Here is a 17,960-nt window from a genome sequence, read left to right on the forward strand (position 1 = left end):
TTTGTGGGCGTTATTACATTTGTGGGCGATTATTACATGTGTGGGTGTAACACCCCCCCTCCTCTTTCTCCCTCAATTTTTGTTTAATTATTTTCTCTACTTTCTTAATTATTTGTTTTTATGTGATCAGAAATTGACATACCACCCAGAGTGCTATTGTTAGTAGAAGTAGTAGTAGTAGCATCAGCAGCAGCAGCAGCAGTAGTAGTAGTAGTAGTGCATGGTAGTAGTAAGTAGTAGTAGGTAGTAGTAGTAGTAAGTAGTAGTAGTAGTAGTATTATTCTAGTAGTAGTAGTAACATTACTCAGGGTCCGCGGATCGGTTTTGAAAGTGTGGGGGGGGGGGACTGACCATGAAAACAATCACAATCGTAGTTATGGTATTTTTTAAAGTTTTGTACACGGTTTGTGGAGAAAGTGGGGAGGGGGATGAACCCCCCCCCCCCCCCGGTTCTGCGGCCCTTGTAATTTACATTATAATCATCATCATCAATAGTAAGCTATTATCGTCATCATTATTATCAACATCGTCATCATTATCAGCATTACTATTGGTATTACTATCATCCATATTTTTATATTATGGTTTGATATACTGCACATTTGCTTCGATGTAGGGAGTGGTCAGATATGCAACACGCCTAATTGGAGAGAATTTGGCAAGAACCAGTACCTTTTCGTGAATGATCCGGGTAGAACATGGAATAATGCTAAGGAATATTGTCGTTCACAGGGCGGAGACCTCGCAGTTATAACTTCTCATGAACAAAACGTAAGTACTTTTTTAAGCTGTTAACACATCCATGTTTAAGGCAATACGTCGATTTTTTTTATGTCACTTTGTTTAGATATTCATACAGGATCAGATAACATATACAATAAAACATTTACATCATTGAAACATTTAAACCTAATTTACAAACATAAGTAACAGAGGAAGTAAAAGTAGTCCACATCCCGGCGCATTACTGCCGAGGCATTTCATCAAAATCGGATGTAAAATAAGAAAGGTATGACATTTTAAATTGGTGCTTTCAATACGCACATTGTGGTTGGTATGCAAATGAGGGGACTGGTGACATCACCACTTACTGTTTCTTTTGTTTTTCATTTTATGAAATATGAAACACTTTAATTTTCTCCACATTTACATGTGAAACATATTTTTATTCATCCCTGAACATGTGGAATTATCATCAGTGAAGTTGGTGATAATTGTCATATCTGAAAAAAATAAATATCGTCTGAAATTCAAAACAATCAAAAACAAAATAAATAGTGAGTGAGGGACATCACCGATTCTCTCATTTGCATATCGCTGACTTGTGCACATAAATTTTAAGTGAAAAGTAGGCGAAGCCTAAAATGTCAGAACTTTCTTATTTCACACCTGATTTTGATGAAATTTTTATCGTCATGCTTCGGAATTATTTTCTATTGATTCAAAGACCATTCTTCCGACGTGGACTTAATTTTTTATTTAAACTATACATGAATGTATCACTTTGTCATATTCTTGATATGAAATCGCACTTTTAAAGGCCACAGGTCAATCAACCTTTGGTATACAAATTATTAAGTTATCATTATGATTAAATAATTTAAGTTCTTGCTCCGGTAAATGAATGTTTACGGAAAAAACAAATTTCAGAATTCTGTGTAGCAATTTGGCGAACGTCATGTAGCTATACCAGATGGAATTTAAAAAAATCAAAATCAATGAAGGAGGGGATATTATTTATTAAGTTGAAAAATGCGACTGTTTTTTTTTCTCGATATTTCGTGTAGAAGCTTTGTGTTACCCACCTAGCGCTGTCTTAAAGCAAACATGATTAACCTGACCGACAAATGAGGCCCGGGGGCGCGTTTCCGTTTTACACCCTGGCGAAGGCAATCTCCGCAAAAATAGCTAAAAAGCGACTAGTGAAGTGTCTACGTTTGTGTACATTATCAGCTGGGCGCGCGATGTAAAAGTCCGCACCGAAGAAATCTGCAGAACATGTGAATGCATGTTCAACACGAACGTTTGCCTTGATCATTTGCCTTTGCCGAATTGCTGGTAATGTGCCCTCTCACTGTCATGGAAGAAGAATAACATATTCCGTCACCATTGTTGGTATGACACTGCATTATTATATGAGTAGGATGTAAAATAGACCTTTGTTTATTTCTAGATGAAAGAAAAGCAATCATTATTATAGGGTATAAGTAAAAAAATGTTTGTTGATGCATTAGTAATGTACGATTAAGATTCTTACAAGTTTGATGAATATGTGTTCAAATAAAATTCAAGTTATGTTTTCAGTTGTTGGCAAGAAATCACTGGTGTAAATCCGTGTTGAGGGGTGGGGGGGGGATGACTGAAATAGTTTGGCATTTTTTTTTGCCATCATTTTTTTAGATATGCAAGGAATTCTAATTGATATGTCCACAGTGGCGTACCGTGGGTCACGGCATTGTGGGGGCACCAGCAAAATTTTTGAATCACTGAGTGAGCGCGCGAAGCGCGCTCAGTTGCTAGTTATTCTGACCTAATAGAGACATTTTAAGGACAATGTCATTGAACGGATATGTATCTCACTGATCAAATAATGCGAGCGCGAAGCGCGAGCTGATTTTTTTTAAATTCACACCTAAAAAGGGACATTATAATCAAATTTGTGTAATCATGATAGGTACTTGTCTCGCTAAATAATGCGAGCGCGAAGCGCGAGCTGAAATTTTCGTTTATTTTTACCCCAAACAGCGAGATTTTAAGGAATATATTTTAGGAATCCATTAAAAGTATGCATATCTCACCATAGTCATCTAATGCGAGTGCCAAGCGCTTGCTGATTTTATTAGAATTACATCTGAACACATGAAACAATTTTTGTAGTCATTGCAATCATGATTATCATACGCATCTCACTAATCAAATATTGCGAGCGTGAAGCGCGAGCTGAAAATTTAGATAATTCAGACCTGAAGTGGGGCATTCTAAGGTTTCTTTCTAGGAATTAACTAGGACCATACGTATTTCATTAACCAAATGATGCGAGCGCGAAGCGCGAGCTGAACATTTTTGATATTCAGATCAGAAGAAGGGACATTTTAAGGACTGATTTTAGGAATTCATGAAGAGCAGACATATCTCACCAATCCACTAATGCGAACGTAATCACAGAAGGAAATGTTTTTAAATATACGTAGACTATAACATGGGCAATCACTTTTTTAATCATGTAAAAGAAGCATATGTCACTACATAAAACAATGATAACTCAAGTGCTAGGAAATATATTTGGTTTATATTGACTTGAAAACGGGATATTTTAGTACAACAGGATTGTATATCTCGTTGAATAGACAATGCGAGCACCAGGAACAATGAAGACGTAGGCCCTGGGCAAATTATGTTTCATGAAGTTATGATAAAAATGTTTCTTATGTAATGTAACATAACATAATTATAATATAATATAACATTATAATGAATAATATTTTTTTCTTTCCCACTACGTTTCTCTTCCTTTCTCCCTCTTTTCTATTTTTCCCCATTTCCCCGTTTTTGTTTTGATCAGCCGATGGGGGGAGCATGTGCCCCCCATGCCCCCCCCCCCCCCCCGTAGTTACGCCACTGTATGTTCATATGGCAAATACCCCTCCAATATTATTATCTTTTTTACCCCATGATGATTTAATGGTTTTATTAGAGATTACATTTTAAAAAATGTGACATTCCATCTTAATCCCTTCCCAAAGACCCCAACATTGATGAATTGGAAGAAACGGGGGTTTCTCTTCAATGTTATAATATGGACATAAGTATTTCGTTTGGAAATGGTGAACTGACTCTTTATTTGCATTTTATGATTCAATAATATTGTTTTATTTGTTAAGCGGTATTTTAGGAAGAATTTTCACCAATAAAACAATTATGTCTTGTGATTTTTTTTAAATTTCTTTCGTAAAAAGTGGGGGGATGTTTGTACAGGCCACCCCCCCCCCTCCTCGAAAAGTGGGGGGGATATATCCCCCCATCCCCCCCCCCCCCCCGGGATTTACGCCAGTGCAAGAAATTCTTATGAATTCATTTTTGTTTTTTGTTTTTTGTTTGATGTAAAGTACTGGAGTTTGAAGATGGTATATTCGGGGCCTAAAACTTATCAAAACAGTGAATATGAAAAATAGATAAATTTCAGAATCTATTTTCTTTCTTTATGCCTCCAGTCTACACCATTAATTCAATTCAATTCAATTTATTTTATTTCATTTTTAACAGAATAAAGTAATGCATGTGGTCAAAATAGTTACAATGAACTTATCATACAGGCAAAATAAATTGAGGCATGTACAATATATGATATTTATCTATAACTAAAAGTAGAACAAAACAGAGTATTATGTATAAGCAAAATATCATAACCATTATAAAACAAAATTCTGAGAAAATGGAGAGATCCACTAAAAAGCAGTGCTTTTTATCAGGAACACCTGATAACCATGTTATCAGATGTTCCATATGTCTGTCTGTCTTACCGTAAATGTTACTGCAACAACAGTGATTGGATTTTTTTACCACAGTGAAGTTGCTGGAAACATCATGTTTTCCATCTATTTGTGCACCGTTTGTCTGTTACCAGTTCTCATTATCGTGACAACATAGAACAGCTATCAGATATTGATGAAACTGGAACTTCATTATTTGTTATCCGATTTTGATAAAATTTTCAGCATTTTGCTCTGTGAATTTTACTCTATTTATTAAAATAGAAATATTTTCAACACTTTTTATGATTTTGTTGATTATAAATTGCTACAAGTAGTCTTTACTTTGTTTTCAATCATAATTATAATTAGTTGTAGTGGTGATTATTTTAGTAGTATTATTCAATTAGTATTATTAGTAGTCGTCGTCGTGGTAGTAGTAGTAATAGTACAATATAGTCGTTAATGTAGTTATATATTATCGATATTATTATTATTTATTATATTATTATAATCATTGTTATCATCATATTTTTATCATGATTAGTAGTAGTAGAAGTAGTATATTTTATTATCATTGGCATCATTTTGAAACTTTTATTAATTATTAATTACATAGTTTGTCAATATTATCATGATTAGGCCCTATACTATTATTATTATTATCACTATTATTATTATTGTTGTTAGCGCTATTGTTTTTATGAACAGAATTAGTAGTATAGAAATAGTATAGTAGTAGTAGTAGTAGTAGTAGTGAGTAGTAGTAGTAGTAGTAGTAGTAGTAGTAGTAGTAGTAGTGAGTAGTAGTAGTTATAGTATATTATTAATTATTTATAAGTATTACATTTTTTTGTTCTTGTTCTTCTTCGCCTTCGACCTTCTTCTTCCAAGTTATCATCATCATCAATATTATTATAATTATTTATTATAAGTAGTACTACTAGTAGTAGTAGTAGTAGTAGACACACTGGCGTAAATCCCGGGGGGATGGGGGGGATATATTTCCCCCCCCCCCCCACTTTTCGAGGAGGGGGGGATGGCCTGTACAAACATCCCCCCACTTTTTACGAAAGAAATGAAAAAAAAATCACAAAAGATAATTGTTTTATTGGTGAAAATTCTTCCAAAAATACCGCTTAACAAATAAAATAATATTATTGAATCATAAAATGCAAATAAAGAGCCAGTTCACCAATTCCAAACGAAATACTTATGTCCTTATTATAACATTGAAGAGAAACCCCCGTTTCTTCCAATTCATCAATGTTGGGGTCTTTGGGAAGGGATTAGGATGGAATGTCAAAAAATTTTGAATGTATAATCTCTAATAAAACCATTAAACCATTATGGGGTAAAAAAGATAATAATACTGGAGGGGTATTTGCCATATGGACATACAGTGGCGTAACTACGGGGGACATGGGGGGCACACCCTCCCCCCCCCCCCCCCCCCCCTCTATCGGCTGACCACAAAAAAAACGGGGAAAGGGGGAAAGGAGAAAAGAGGGAGAAAGGAAGAGAAACGTAGTGGGAAAAAAGAAAATATTATTAATTATAATGTTATATTATATTATAATTATGTTAAGTTACATTACATAAGAAACATTTTTATCATAACTTTATGAAACATAATTTGCCCAGGGCCTACGTCTTCATCGTTCCTGGTGCTCGCATTGTCTGTTTAACGAGATATATAATCCTGTTGTACTAAAACATCCCGTTTGCAAGTCAATATAAACCAAATATATTTCCTAGCACTTGAGTTATCATTGTTTTATGTAGTGACATATGCTTCTTTTTCATGACTCAAAAGTGATTGCCCCATGTTAAGGTCTTTGTATATATGAAACATTTCCTGTCCGTGATTACGTTCGCATTAGTGGATTGGTGAGATATGTCTGCTCTTCATGAATTCCTAAAATCAGTCCTTAAAATGTCCCTTCTTCTGATCTGAATATCAAAAACTTTCAACTCGCGCTCCGCGCTCGCATCATTTGGTTAATGAAATACGTATGGTCCTAGTTAATTCCTAGAAATAAACAACCTTAGAATGCCCCACTTCAGGTCTGAATTATCTAAATTTTCAGCTCGCGCTTCGCGCTCGCATTGTTAAGCGAGACAGGTACTTATCATGATTACACAAATTTGATTATAATGTCCCTTTTTAGGTGTGAATATAAAAAAATTTCAGTTCGCGCTCGCATTATTTGATCAGTGAGATACATATCCGTTTAATGACATTGTCCTCATGTCTCTATTAGGTCACTCACTCAGTCATTCAAAAATTTTGCTGGTGCCCCGCCCCAATGTCGTGACCCACGGTACGCCACTGTGGACATATCAATGACAATTCCTTGCATATCTAAAAACATGATTGCAAAAAAAATGCCAAAATATTTCAGTCATCCCCCCCCCACCCATCAACACGGATTTACGCCAGTGGTAGTAGTAGTGGTAGTAGTAGTAGTAGTAGTAGTAGTAGTAGTAGTAGTAGTAGTAGTAGTAGTAGTAGTAGTAGTAGTATAGTAGTAGTAGTAGTAGTATAGTAGTAGCAGAAGCAGTATATTCTAATTCATCGTTTAGAATCATTATGAAACAATTTTTTATTTAAAACAACTGGACTTGTATGATGCTGTAGATTCTCCTTCGTTTTGTACTATTGTTATTATTCTTGTCTTATCATTATTATTACTGCTTACTAAATTTATTTTGGCTATTGCCCGAATTGTAGGCTTTTCACCTCCTTGTGTATCGGGGTACAAACGCCACTGCAAAATATGTTCGGATTTAATTCGTATCCGTGGCCGTGTAGCCACTGAACTCTGTGCTATTATCAGTGGCTGTGTAGATTGCATACGGTGCAGTGTTATGTGCATGTCTAACCAGCGACGTGTGTAGACTCTTCACTAGTCGCTTTTTAGCTATTTTTACGGAGATTGCCTTTGCCAGGGTGTAAAACAGAAACGCGCGGCCCGGAGTACCCCTTGGACCTATGAAGAGATGGACATTCAACGCTTAGATAATGAATTCACTAAAAGGGTGACTGTTATCGTCATCTGAATAACATTCCCTTCATAAACTAGGTTCCAAAAGAAACTTATTAAACTTCACAAGCGCCCTACACAAATTCCACTCAGTCAAAATGATCGAAATTTTGACACAAACTAGCTTCAATAATCTTTACTAAGCACATGTTAAAAAATCAGAGATTGGTTCAATCACTAAGAGGCTGTAGCCCCTCGAATCAATTGGTATCGGAGATAGGATTACACAGTTTATTAAAGTTCACAGTATGACCATAGCCATGTTTAATATTATTGATAAGAATAACTAAGAAGTTTCAGAAAGTTCAAATGAACATTTCAAACACACTTAATGAGTTGAAAGAAGCATAATACCTGAATGGACTCAATAGCAGTCAAGCAAAGAATGACCATTTGGTTTAACCCATCATTTCCGTTGGTCTTTCTTTTGCCATTTTGTGACTTTGGATTCCGGAACCAATTGCTTTGAGGGACTACAACCTTGTTCTCAAACCAATCTCTTAATTATTGACACGTGCTTAGTAAATATTATTCAAGCTAGCAGCTAGCCCGTGTTAAAATTGTGTTTATTTTGACTGAGTTAAATTTGTGTAGTGCGCTTGTGAAGTTTGATAAGTTTCTTTTGGATCCCAGTTTACTTGTCTACTTTGGTCCTATGATCGTTACCGTGAAAAGGCCCTGAAGCAGTTCGTGATCGGAGCTTTATAATGCTGAAACAGGGTATCAGCCAACAAAACTAAGACCGGGGAAACCGATCCGTTTTTAAGTGATCAGATACGTCTTGGTCGTCATGGTAATTCCTATTGTCACAACACATGTATGTTCTTATTAAGATATACATAACCAGGTGACGGTGATTATCATTGGATCAAAGAAATGCTCGCGTTAACCGTCCATCTCTTCATAGGTCCATTGTGAAACATTTCTGTGTTTTTTCGATCGCGATCATCACGAAAAGCGATATCGATAGCCCAAAAATATATATCATAAACTTCATAAATATATTATAAATTTCATTCAGTTTCTTTGATGTGGGGGATGAATTTTTCTGCATAAATATTGAAGTATGATTTTGTGAATTTATATTGGTTATAAATGGCTAATATTTACTTTTTTGTTACTGAATTTATCCACTGTATATGAATATGTTATTACTATGACATTTTGTACGTTTATTTGTATGATGAACAATTATCTTTTGTGAACGGTGTTTTGTTGATATTGATATTGTAATATTTTGCAATGTACCATTACTTCGATTTTAAACTAAATGATTTAATAAATATCATTACAAAAGAAAATCATAGGGTCAGGCGGGTTACGTCAATGCAACATTTGTTTGTTTGCTGCTTTTATTCTTATCTTAAACAGACCTAAGCAATAGGGAGTTTTCGCACAACGACGTATGGACGATCAAAGAGAAATGTGTTGTCACATTTGACGGGCATTTTCGAAACATTTACAGTGTTCTTAAATCCTCCGTACTTCACGAAGAGAATACTACCTATTATTTGTATTCAGCTAACGGTTTTGATGTTATCTCTATTCATTTTCAAAGTCTTTCTTGAACACTTATACACTGAAACGCCCGAATGGATATAACTACTGGATAGGCCTGAGTTACAAAGATAGTGACGGGAAATACACGTGGGTAAACAACACGCCATCAGGGTAAGTGTTAAAAAAATAATCCGTTCCCCATTACAAATACCAAAGGGAGGGGTGCAAAAACCGGTATAGGCCTATCGCAAATCCGTGTTATTTTTTTTTCCTAAAAATTCACTTTGATAAATATTTCCGCGTATACTGGAACTTTTCGCTCGCTCTTATCAAGTGAAGGCTGTCAGAAATGTTCAATAAGAGTGCACCTATTTTCTTTACTCACTGCGCTATTGTTTTGGGGGAATGGAAACAATTAAACGCGGTGTTCAAAAACGTGATTGCCCCAAAATGTTGCCTTTCTACTAATATCAGAGTCTGCACTGTAAGGGTGTTCTCAGTAGTGGTGGTGATAGGGGATATAATAAGCACTTCCAGGCCCTGCACTTGGGGTTTCGTGCCCCCTACGTACTATAGCAACGAATATATATCAGATTCTCACATTCCCAAACACACAATTAATTTAAACATTTAATTATGAATTATAATTAAGAATCTTTTCGAAGACTCTTCAGTTCGTGTAAATCTACAACCCCCCCCAAAAAAAAAAAAAAAAAAAAAAAAAAATCGATATCGTAGTATTTTGTATGGATTTTTTAGGATATCTTGTTTGAATGTCCGTCAATATCCTGCACATTTTGGTAAATTTACCAAATTGTGTCGTAACATTTTTATGGCACATTTTGGAACTTTTCAAAATGTACAATTTACTAAAATGTACAACAAGCGGTCAAATAAATCGGACTATGGTTGTTCCCATAGTTACGAATGGGCGCATTATCAACCGCTTTTCCTCCGCAAACAACAAAATTAGCACTCGGCTTTCTCCCTGCCCCTCCCGTCCTTTGTAGAATTTCTAGTCAAGCGGACCTAGTCGTAAGTATATTTGTTAATGAATGAATGCACCTATAAATATGTATTTATATCATTTTTTTTTTCTCAACTATACTTTTCTTTTTACCTCTACAAAGGTTTTCAAACTTAAGACCCCAGGGCCAGCAAGGAGGATGTGTTCGGCTCACGACCAGTCACTCGGGACAATGGGAGGGCAGCAACTGCGCAGAGGGACGTGTTCATATTTGCCAGCGTGATTCAGGTGATCTAACGTGAAAATGAATATTCCACACATTAGCACGGTGGTAAGGGGTTCTCCTCTATTTTTTTTGTGAGTTCAAAATATTTTGTGAGTCTTTCAAAACCGTTCAGCGGTTTTAAAAGACTCACAAAATATGTTGAACTTGTGGTCGTCTTCGCCAGCCAGGGGAATCGCCCCCCCCCCCCCTCCCTAGTCTCCGGCGCACTGCCCGTGGACGAGAATATCAACTATAACATTTCCCTTGTAATTATATAATAATGACTAGCCTTGAGGGAACATTGAATATATATTGCCCGCAATATAATTATATTAGCCCGAGTCTTTAGACGAGGGCAATATGGTTCCTTTTATATATTTAATGTTTCCCGAAAGAAGACCCAGTCAGAATTTTTATTACTATCCAAATCAGACATCTAGAGCAAAATCGTGAAATTTTTTGATATTTTACCGTTTAAGAATGTGATTCTATTTTTTCATGTTGAGGAAATTGTGCTTGTTAGCTTAATCATTGTGACTTATTTGAAATGTCAATGTATCCATCAGATTGACATTATGACGTATATAGACCAGTTCGTATTTACTTCATGGACAATTTTGGTCAAATGACCTTTCATTTCTTTCATTTTGATAGGCAGATTTCAAAGCAAGATATTACGTAAGCTTGCCTTACATAGCGGGATATAAAAATTGAATAGAACAGGTGACTAGAATAGCACACCAATGAACACTTTATGAAGGTATTTGTTGCATTCCTACTTTGAATGCATATCATTGCATGTTGCACAATGTACTTGGCAAGCTGTGAAATACCAGTCGTTCGTGGACGCATTGTTTTTTTTGTGGATGTAAATGAATACCACTATTCAAAAGAATATATGAATAATCAAGACATCAAAGTTGGCGCTCATCTAATTAGATTTTAAACCACCACGTCACTTTAGTACAAATGGCCTTCCTCTGATCATGCGTAGAATCTTTTGATCATGCGCAGAAAGGAACTACGAACATGACACGTATCTCTGTCTTCGCTTCCTCAGACATGTCAGATGAACGGATGTGAGACAAAGGTACAGAGGTATATTATACGTAGTCTTTGCATGCAAAGTCAGTACGTGCAGACGGACCGAGGAAAATACGAATAATATTCCGATATTCATAAAATCTTGGGCAATACGGTTTCGTAAATGACCTGCTCAGGTGTCTGATACGGGTAAAATGAACTTTTATGTATTTCATAATTTGTTTAATTGCTTGAAATAAAAATTTTAAGATATCGAAATATTTTGCTTAGATGCTTTTTTTTTGTTTTTTATTCTAATTCAATGGACAGGTTTCTCAGTTGAAATAAACATCAATTTTCATTTTGCAGATCCTCGTTGTTCTTGGCACCAGTACGGGCAATCATTCTACCGCTTCATGGGAAATGGGAGGAGTTTTGATTCAGCACAGACTGAATGTACGAACATAGGAGGAAGATTGGCGATTATCAGATCAACGGAAATTAACGTAAGTACGATGGAGGTTATTGACGGGGCATGATAGTCAATTTAATCTAAGATTTTCTTGAAAATATTTGAAGAATATTCGTGTTTGACCTTATAAATGAAATAAAGTTGCGTTATGTCAAACTCAATTAGGTATTTATCCCAAAACTGTCTAAAGAGCAGTTTCATGTATTCAGTGAATTTTGTGAATGCCTCGGAGTTTAATCCGATAACGAGTCCGAATAAATATAAAAAATATCAAATATAGCGATTGGTGTTCTCACTTCCTTTACTTTTGTTTACTTCACCGATAATATATCCCTTATAAAAAAGTAGATTGGTTAACATTCTACATAAATTTATAGTTTGTGGTAAGACTTTTCTCTCATAGAAGTACGAGTGCATGTTGCATTATACAGTGCGTCCCACAAAAATAGAGATAGATTTCACAATTATTGATTTTTTCCATAAATTTGATACTTATGAAAAAAGTGGAGTATCATCTTTAATTTGAGTTCAACCGCTTATCAAAACGTTCACGCATGGCAGATTACAAACAATACATATTGAGGCATATCAGAAACGATTTGCGCAGAAACTTACATGTTAATCTGAATCCACTCTCATATCAGGGACCAGTGAGAGAACCCTTTCAACCCTAAATAATAAATGCTTATAATGATGAATAATAGTAACAATACTCAATTTTCATAATAGCTCAAATTACAGTTTAGTCTCTTAGCGCTCTAAGAGGTAGTATGAGAAAGAAAAGAAAGAAAGTGCTCAAGAATCAATAGACGAATAAGCACAAACCAATCTTGTCCAACTTTTCTGAGCAACCTGATTTTGACACTAAAATTTCAAACTCGTCTTGCTCATTAATACATGACGTGTTTGTCTCATAATAGGTATCAAAATATAGAGGTATAATTGAATCGTATGATGGTGTAAATGGGATGCCATTAATCACTTGCATTTGAAGAAGAAAAGACATGGCTATCTCGGTTTCCTTTTTTCTGGGACGCACTGTAGTTTCACGCTACACCATCTAGTAAAGCGATGTCATAGAATGAGTATGGAATGAACCTGATGAATAATGACTTATTGTATCCTACATCTCATATTTTGTTTGGTTTTCTTTTCTTATTCTTGTTGATTTAATGAATGAATGTATTCCAAATTAAACATACTTCACTCCCTGCAAACAGTTATCGTGTAGACTATCTATAGTTTTGGTAAATTCCCCTCTCAAAGTGCATGTCACTATTCCATTTCATTACGAGATGATATCAATGCATGTGCCCAAATTAATTGTGGTGAGAAGGATATATTCAAATTTACCGATTTTACATCTGAATTTGATTCGATCAGGTTCAGGTTCCTTAGGGGAATGTCTCCGCAATTTTGTCTTGTTTATAAAACACCTTCTCAAGCACGGAATGTGCTGACAATTTCATGATTTGATTTCTGTCGTTAGCTTAATATCACATTACTAAATATGTAAAGTAATTGTTAAAACAGCCATTTAAAATAAAAAGAAACACATGACCGGGGAAAATGTCTTGAAGGGTGATTTATTTTACAATGATATAATTCTGACCAATATCTTTTTTTTCCCTTGTTAATTACGGAAATTACACAATTTGTTTGTTCTTTTCTCAGACATTTCTAGAATCGTTTGTAACACCTGCTCTTCCATCCCCTCATTGTTACTGGTTTGGCCTAAGTCGAAGCTCGGATAGTGAGCCATTTATCTGGAATGATGGTAATAACTTGAGGTGGGTGTATTCCTTTTATTTTCTTGACGTATGATTGGGAATAGGGTCATCGATTTGATGCTGATGGTTAATTTCGCAATATAATCACCAGCATTAACAATATGAATCGTTTACTATTTCAGATAAACTTGCCGCTTGCAAACTTTCTGGGATTAAAATGTGGTGTAGGCATGTCAGTGCACATCGTTTGCATTAAAAAAATCACTTATGGAACTGTTTACTGAGTGCAGAGCACTATCAGTCTCGTAACATTCTTTTTACTTTCAAAACACTGTAATGGGTTGATAGAATGAATAACATTGACATAATTACAGATGTAAAATTCACAACACCCTAGTACATTCATGAGGAGTACGTATCCGGAAACGTACTGCAAAAGAAGTAAACAAGAGTTGGATAAGAATCTTTTAAGGTTACCGTACATATTAAAAATTCGTGTGTTTGTGACCAATAACTTCAGTTCAGTACCTCAAGATCAAAATCGAATGTGCGGAGAGAGAAGTACGTGTTGGAGTAAATGGTAGATATCGATGTGAGATGTACACAAAATTTAACAGAAATCAGGTCAAATATGTGGAATGTGATTATATTAAAACAGTGGTCAAAATTCGCTTGTTTGTTATGTTAAAACAGTAGTCCAGTACATTTTATGTAAGGCACTTGCCGTCTTAAAACGAAACTAGAATTTCAATTTCATTTTTTTTCTTAGGGTGTTGGTCCCATTGAAGACACCGTTAGAAAAAAATCGCATCGAAATCCAAAACCCGAGTGATTTCGCACGCACGCGCGACCCGACTGATTGGTATAAGCCTCCTTTAGCATGTTTAGGACAACTCCCTGTTTAGGACGAAATAGGCAAGGGGTATGTTTTGGGGATTCCTATATGTTATAATGGATCGGAAATTGGTAGGTCCTAATTTCTTCGAGCTTAGAAGACAGTGCATATTGGAATTGCTTGCACCCCAAGCCCCCAATGTATTGGTACCCTCTACATTCTGCAAGTAACCATTAAGTTTATGATGCCGTAGCAAAGCGGAGACCCCTCGCCTCTCGAAACGGGATACATCGTGCGGTGCATTTTCGATTGTTTCTGTTAAAAAAAGTAGAAACACACAAAAATGCACTCTTCCATTTTCCCTTAGCCAGACAACTATCATCAAGATTTTTTCAAAATCAATTCTGTTTTTCCTAACTTTTACTTTAGCGACCCTCAATGGGCTCCTGAAGAGCCATCAAGCTCCACCATGTCTATAGGACGGTCCTGTGGATGTTTATGGTCAGATCGAAACAGCGATGGCAATCACGGTCGATGGGACAGTCGGATTTGTGAAGACGCACTGCCTTACATCTGTGAAAGACCACAAAGTAAATTATGATGTTTTGACTTGAACTGTATAATATAGTTTACAATTAATGACATCGTAATAAGGTTTAATTGAGAACTACACGCACGAGATATCTGTGGAATATATTTAGTTCTAAGTGTAACAGGTGTCTGTAATTATTCTAATGGGAGAGATTAATTATGATATGTACTATAAATGTCAAATAGGATTTTGTGGATAATCCTTATTGATACACCATCCTAGTCTTAAAACCATGAACGATTAACAGAAAAAGTAATTAATAAGAAAAGTGATGATAATATTAAAGGATTTATACAGTGCGTATCAAAAAAAAAGTTTACACTTAGAAAAAGTCCAGTAAAATTTAAAATTATACATTTGTAAAATCCTTAAGATTTTTCCACATTTTAACATTGGTACAGATCCATTTAAGCAAATGACGATGTAAAAGTCGAAAAATATTTTCGCTTGAGTGAACACCACTTACTTTTGAAAAGTTAGTGAAAATTGATTTTTGCAGAACTTTGAAATAATTATGAGAATAAAATTATACCTTAATCATGAAGACTACGTGGAATTTAGCTAGTAAACTTGATTTGAAGATATCCTTTACCCTTTTTAACGTGTTCCCTTGCCAAAAATACTTCAAAGAGTGCACTGCGCCCCACCCCCATTCCCCACACACCGAGGCCATCGTGACGATAATTGCTTTACACTGGGCTGTGATTTACATGAACTGGCTTAGGCTTGATTTTCATTTTGTTAACCATTGTCAAGCTTGGGAAAAGTGTTGAGAAACAAGTATTAAATGAAAAATGGAATGTGAACCCACTTTAAATGATAAAGACTTAGTGAAAAAATGCTGGAGATGGCTGATATAAACTTTTGTTCAGATTCAGTTGTGCCATCAGATCCAGCTGGCACAAAAAGGGTAAAGGTTGTGCTTACTAAGTGTTGACATTTCAATTTGGGTGGCAAATTGTTACAAAATGCTTGAATGTATCCGTTTAATTTCAATTGACTAAAAGTGCAAGGGAAATGTATGAGAAATGTTTCGCAGGGTAAGTTTGATTTCGCCCTTTCCCCTTGACACAGCGTGAAAACGAGCATTTCTGCGCAAACAGATATCCGCGAGCTTTACAAAAATGGACAGTGCTCACTGAAGTGTTACATCCTGTCAAAACTTTTTCTTTCATCGGATAGATGAGACCCAAACCCAAAAATATATGTGAAAATATTACTCATTTGTTGTATATGATTACCAGGGCTTTTTCATAGTGTAAACTTCTTTTTTTTAATACGCACTGTATAGCGCACGTATCCACCTTGTTTGGTGCTCAAGGCGCTCCTATATTACCCCGACTAAGCTAGTCTACCTATTCCGGTGCTCACAGTTTTTGGAGGAATTACTCCCTGTCTGTCGGTAACTATTTACATCACCCGGGTTGAGTACAACAGAATGTGTGTAAATTTATTGCTGAAGAAAAAAAGGCCATGGCTGGGAATCAAACCCACGTCCCCCGGATTAAAAGACGAGAGTCTTAACCACTAGACCACAACGCCCCCGGTAGAATTAATTCGGTAGGCTAACATAAGAGACTGGTAACGTGATATATTTTAGAAAATCATTTGATTAGGTACATATTGCCATTATATGAAAGAATGTCAAACTTAATTATTAACTTGCAGATAAAATCAATGATAAAATTGATCTTTAGATTGTTATATGATTTAATGTGGTTTCATATTAAAGCAGCAACACAGTCAAAAACTCTGAAAATTCAAACCTTTAATAATTCTCCTCTAACGCAGTCCCACTTGATGGAAAGTGGATAGAAATGGCAGCAGTGAAAGATGTGCAGTATTACTTCTCAACATTTTCATCGAATTATTTCAATGCAAGCGAGTATTGTCGGCAAATAGGAGGACATCTGGCGCAATTGAAAACATCAACCATTGACGTAAGTTATTTACATCAACAAGAAATTATCCTTTAAGCTCGATACCTGCAAGAAAATACCACACAGTTTTTTTTTCTTGCCACTTCTTCTTTCGTTGAACCTACGCTTTATTCATGGTTTTAGCCATCTAATTGGCAATTGTCGTATTCATTTTGTACACCATGTACAGGGCCAAGAGTAGTAGATTTACACTACATTATTGGACGGGAGGGGGAGGGCGTATGTGGCTGCTTGCCATGAAGGCGTTATATTGTCATTGATTTTATATATGTATACATATTTAAACAAAATAGTTTGATTTTCTTACATATGATATTTTTCCCTAAAATTCTTTCAGTATCTGATCAATGTTACCGTGCATGTACTCTAAATTTCATACAAAATATAATACCCCAAAAATGACAAAATTAAAACTTGAAAACAAAATAACGAATGAAACATATTCTAATCGATATTTCCCAAAGAGAAATTTCGGGATTGTATAACAGACAACAGTTTTCAGCATTCAGTTATATCTAACAATTCATTCCTCCAAATTCTTTATTTGTTTCCATGGTTTGCAGACAGCAGTGACAACTCAATTTGAAAATATGCAGGTCTACAGGTTTTTCTTCGGGCTAGATGATCTGAGTAACGAAAATAATTTTCGATGGGCTGATGGCACGTTATTGAGCAAAACGGGGTAAGATTATCGTACCATATTTCTTCCTTCATTTTCGTGAACTTCTCAGTTACATTTACTACATCATTAAAAGTTGTAGTAGTTGTAGTAGAGGTAGTACAGGGGCTGCGGAAACTGGGGGGCTTCAGCCCCCCCCCCCCCCCCCCCATTTTTTCCAAAACCGTGTACAAAAACGTAAAAATTACCATAGGATTGTGATTTTTTGCATGGTCACCCCCCCCCCCCCCACTTTGAAAACCGTTCCGTAGCCCTTGTAGTAATAGTGGTAGTAGTAGTAGTGGTAGTAGTAGTTGTTGTTGTAGTAGAAGTAGTAGAAGTGAAGTAGTAGTAGTAGTAGTAGTAGTAGTAGTAGTAGTAGTAGTAGTAGTAAAATTAGTAGTAGTAGAGAAAAGTTTTCAACGTAGATTTCAACGTAGACGACGCCACCGCCGTCGTCAG

General features: G+C 35.7%; 1 protein-coding gene across 2 annotated transcripts in view; it reads left to right on the plus strand.

Annotated features, from left to right (window-relative positions):
* LOC129282688 (uncharacterized) overlaps window positions 1–17,960 on the plus strand; it is a 58,588-nt gene that overhangs the window by 6,364 nt on the left and 34,264 nt on the right. Inside the window, exons 2-9 of one of the 2 annotated variants that reach the window (XM_064113771.1) lie at window positions 617–771; window positions 9,075–9,187; window positions 10,147–10,271; window positions 11,641–11,777; window positions 13,418–13,533; window positions 14,738–14,898; window positions 16,692–16,840; window positions 17,404–17,522. In XM_064113771.1, coding sequence (XP_063969841.1) covers window positions 617–771; window positions 9,075–9,187; window positions 10,147–10,271; window positions 11,641–11,777; window positions 13,418–13,533; window positions 14,738–14,898; window positions 16,692–16,840; window positions 17,404–17,522 — 1,075 coding nt within the window. Of the gene's footprint in view, window positions 1–616; window positions 772–9,074; window positions 9,188–10,146; window positions 10,272–11,306; window positions 11,482–11,640; window positions 11,778–13,417; window positions 13,534–14,737; window positions 14,899–16,691; window positions 16,841–17,403; window positions 17,523–17,960 lie in introns of those variants that run through there. The other variant, XM_064113772.1, reaches the window with a different exon arrangement.

The sequence above is a fragment of the Lytechinus pictus genome, chromosome 19 (assembly GCF_037042905.1).
Source record: "Lytechinus pictus isolate F3 Inbred chromosome 19, Lp3.0, whole genome shotgun sequence".
In the NCBI taxonomy this organism is placed as follows: Eukaryota; Metazoa; Echinodermata; class Echinoidea; order Temnopleuroida; family Toxopneustidae; genus Lytechinus; species Lytechinus pictus.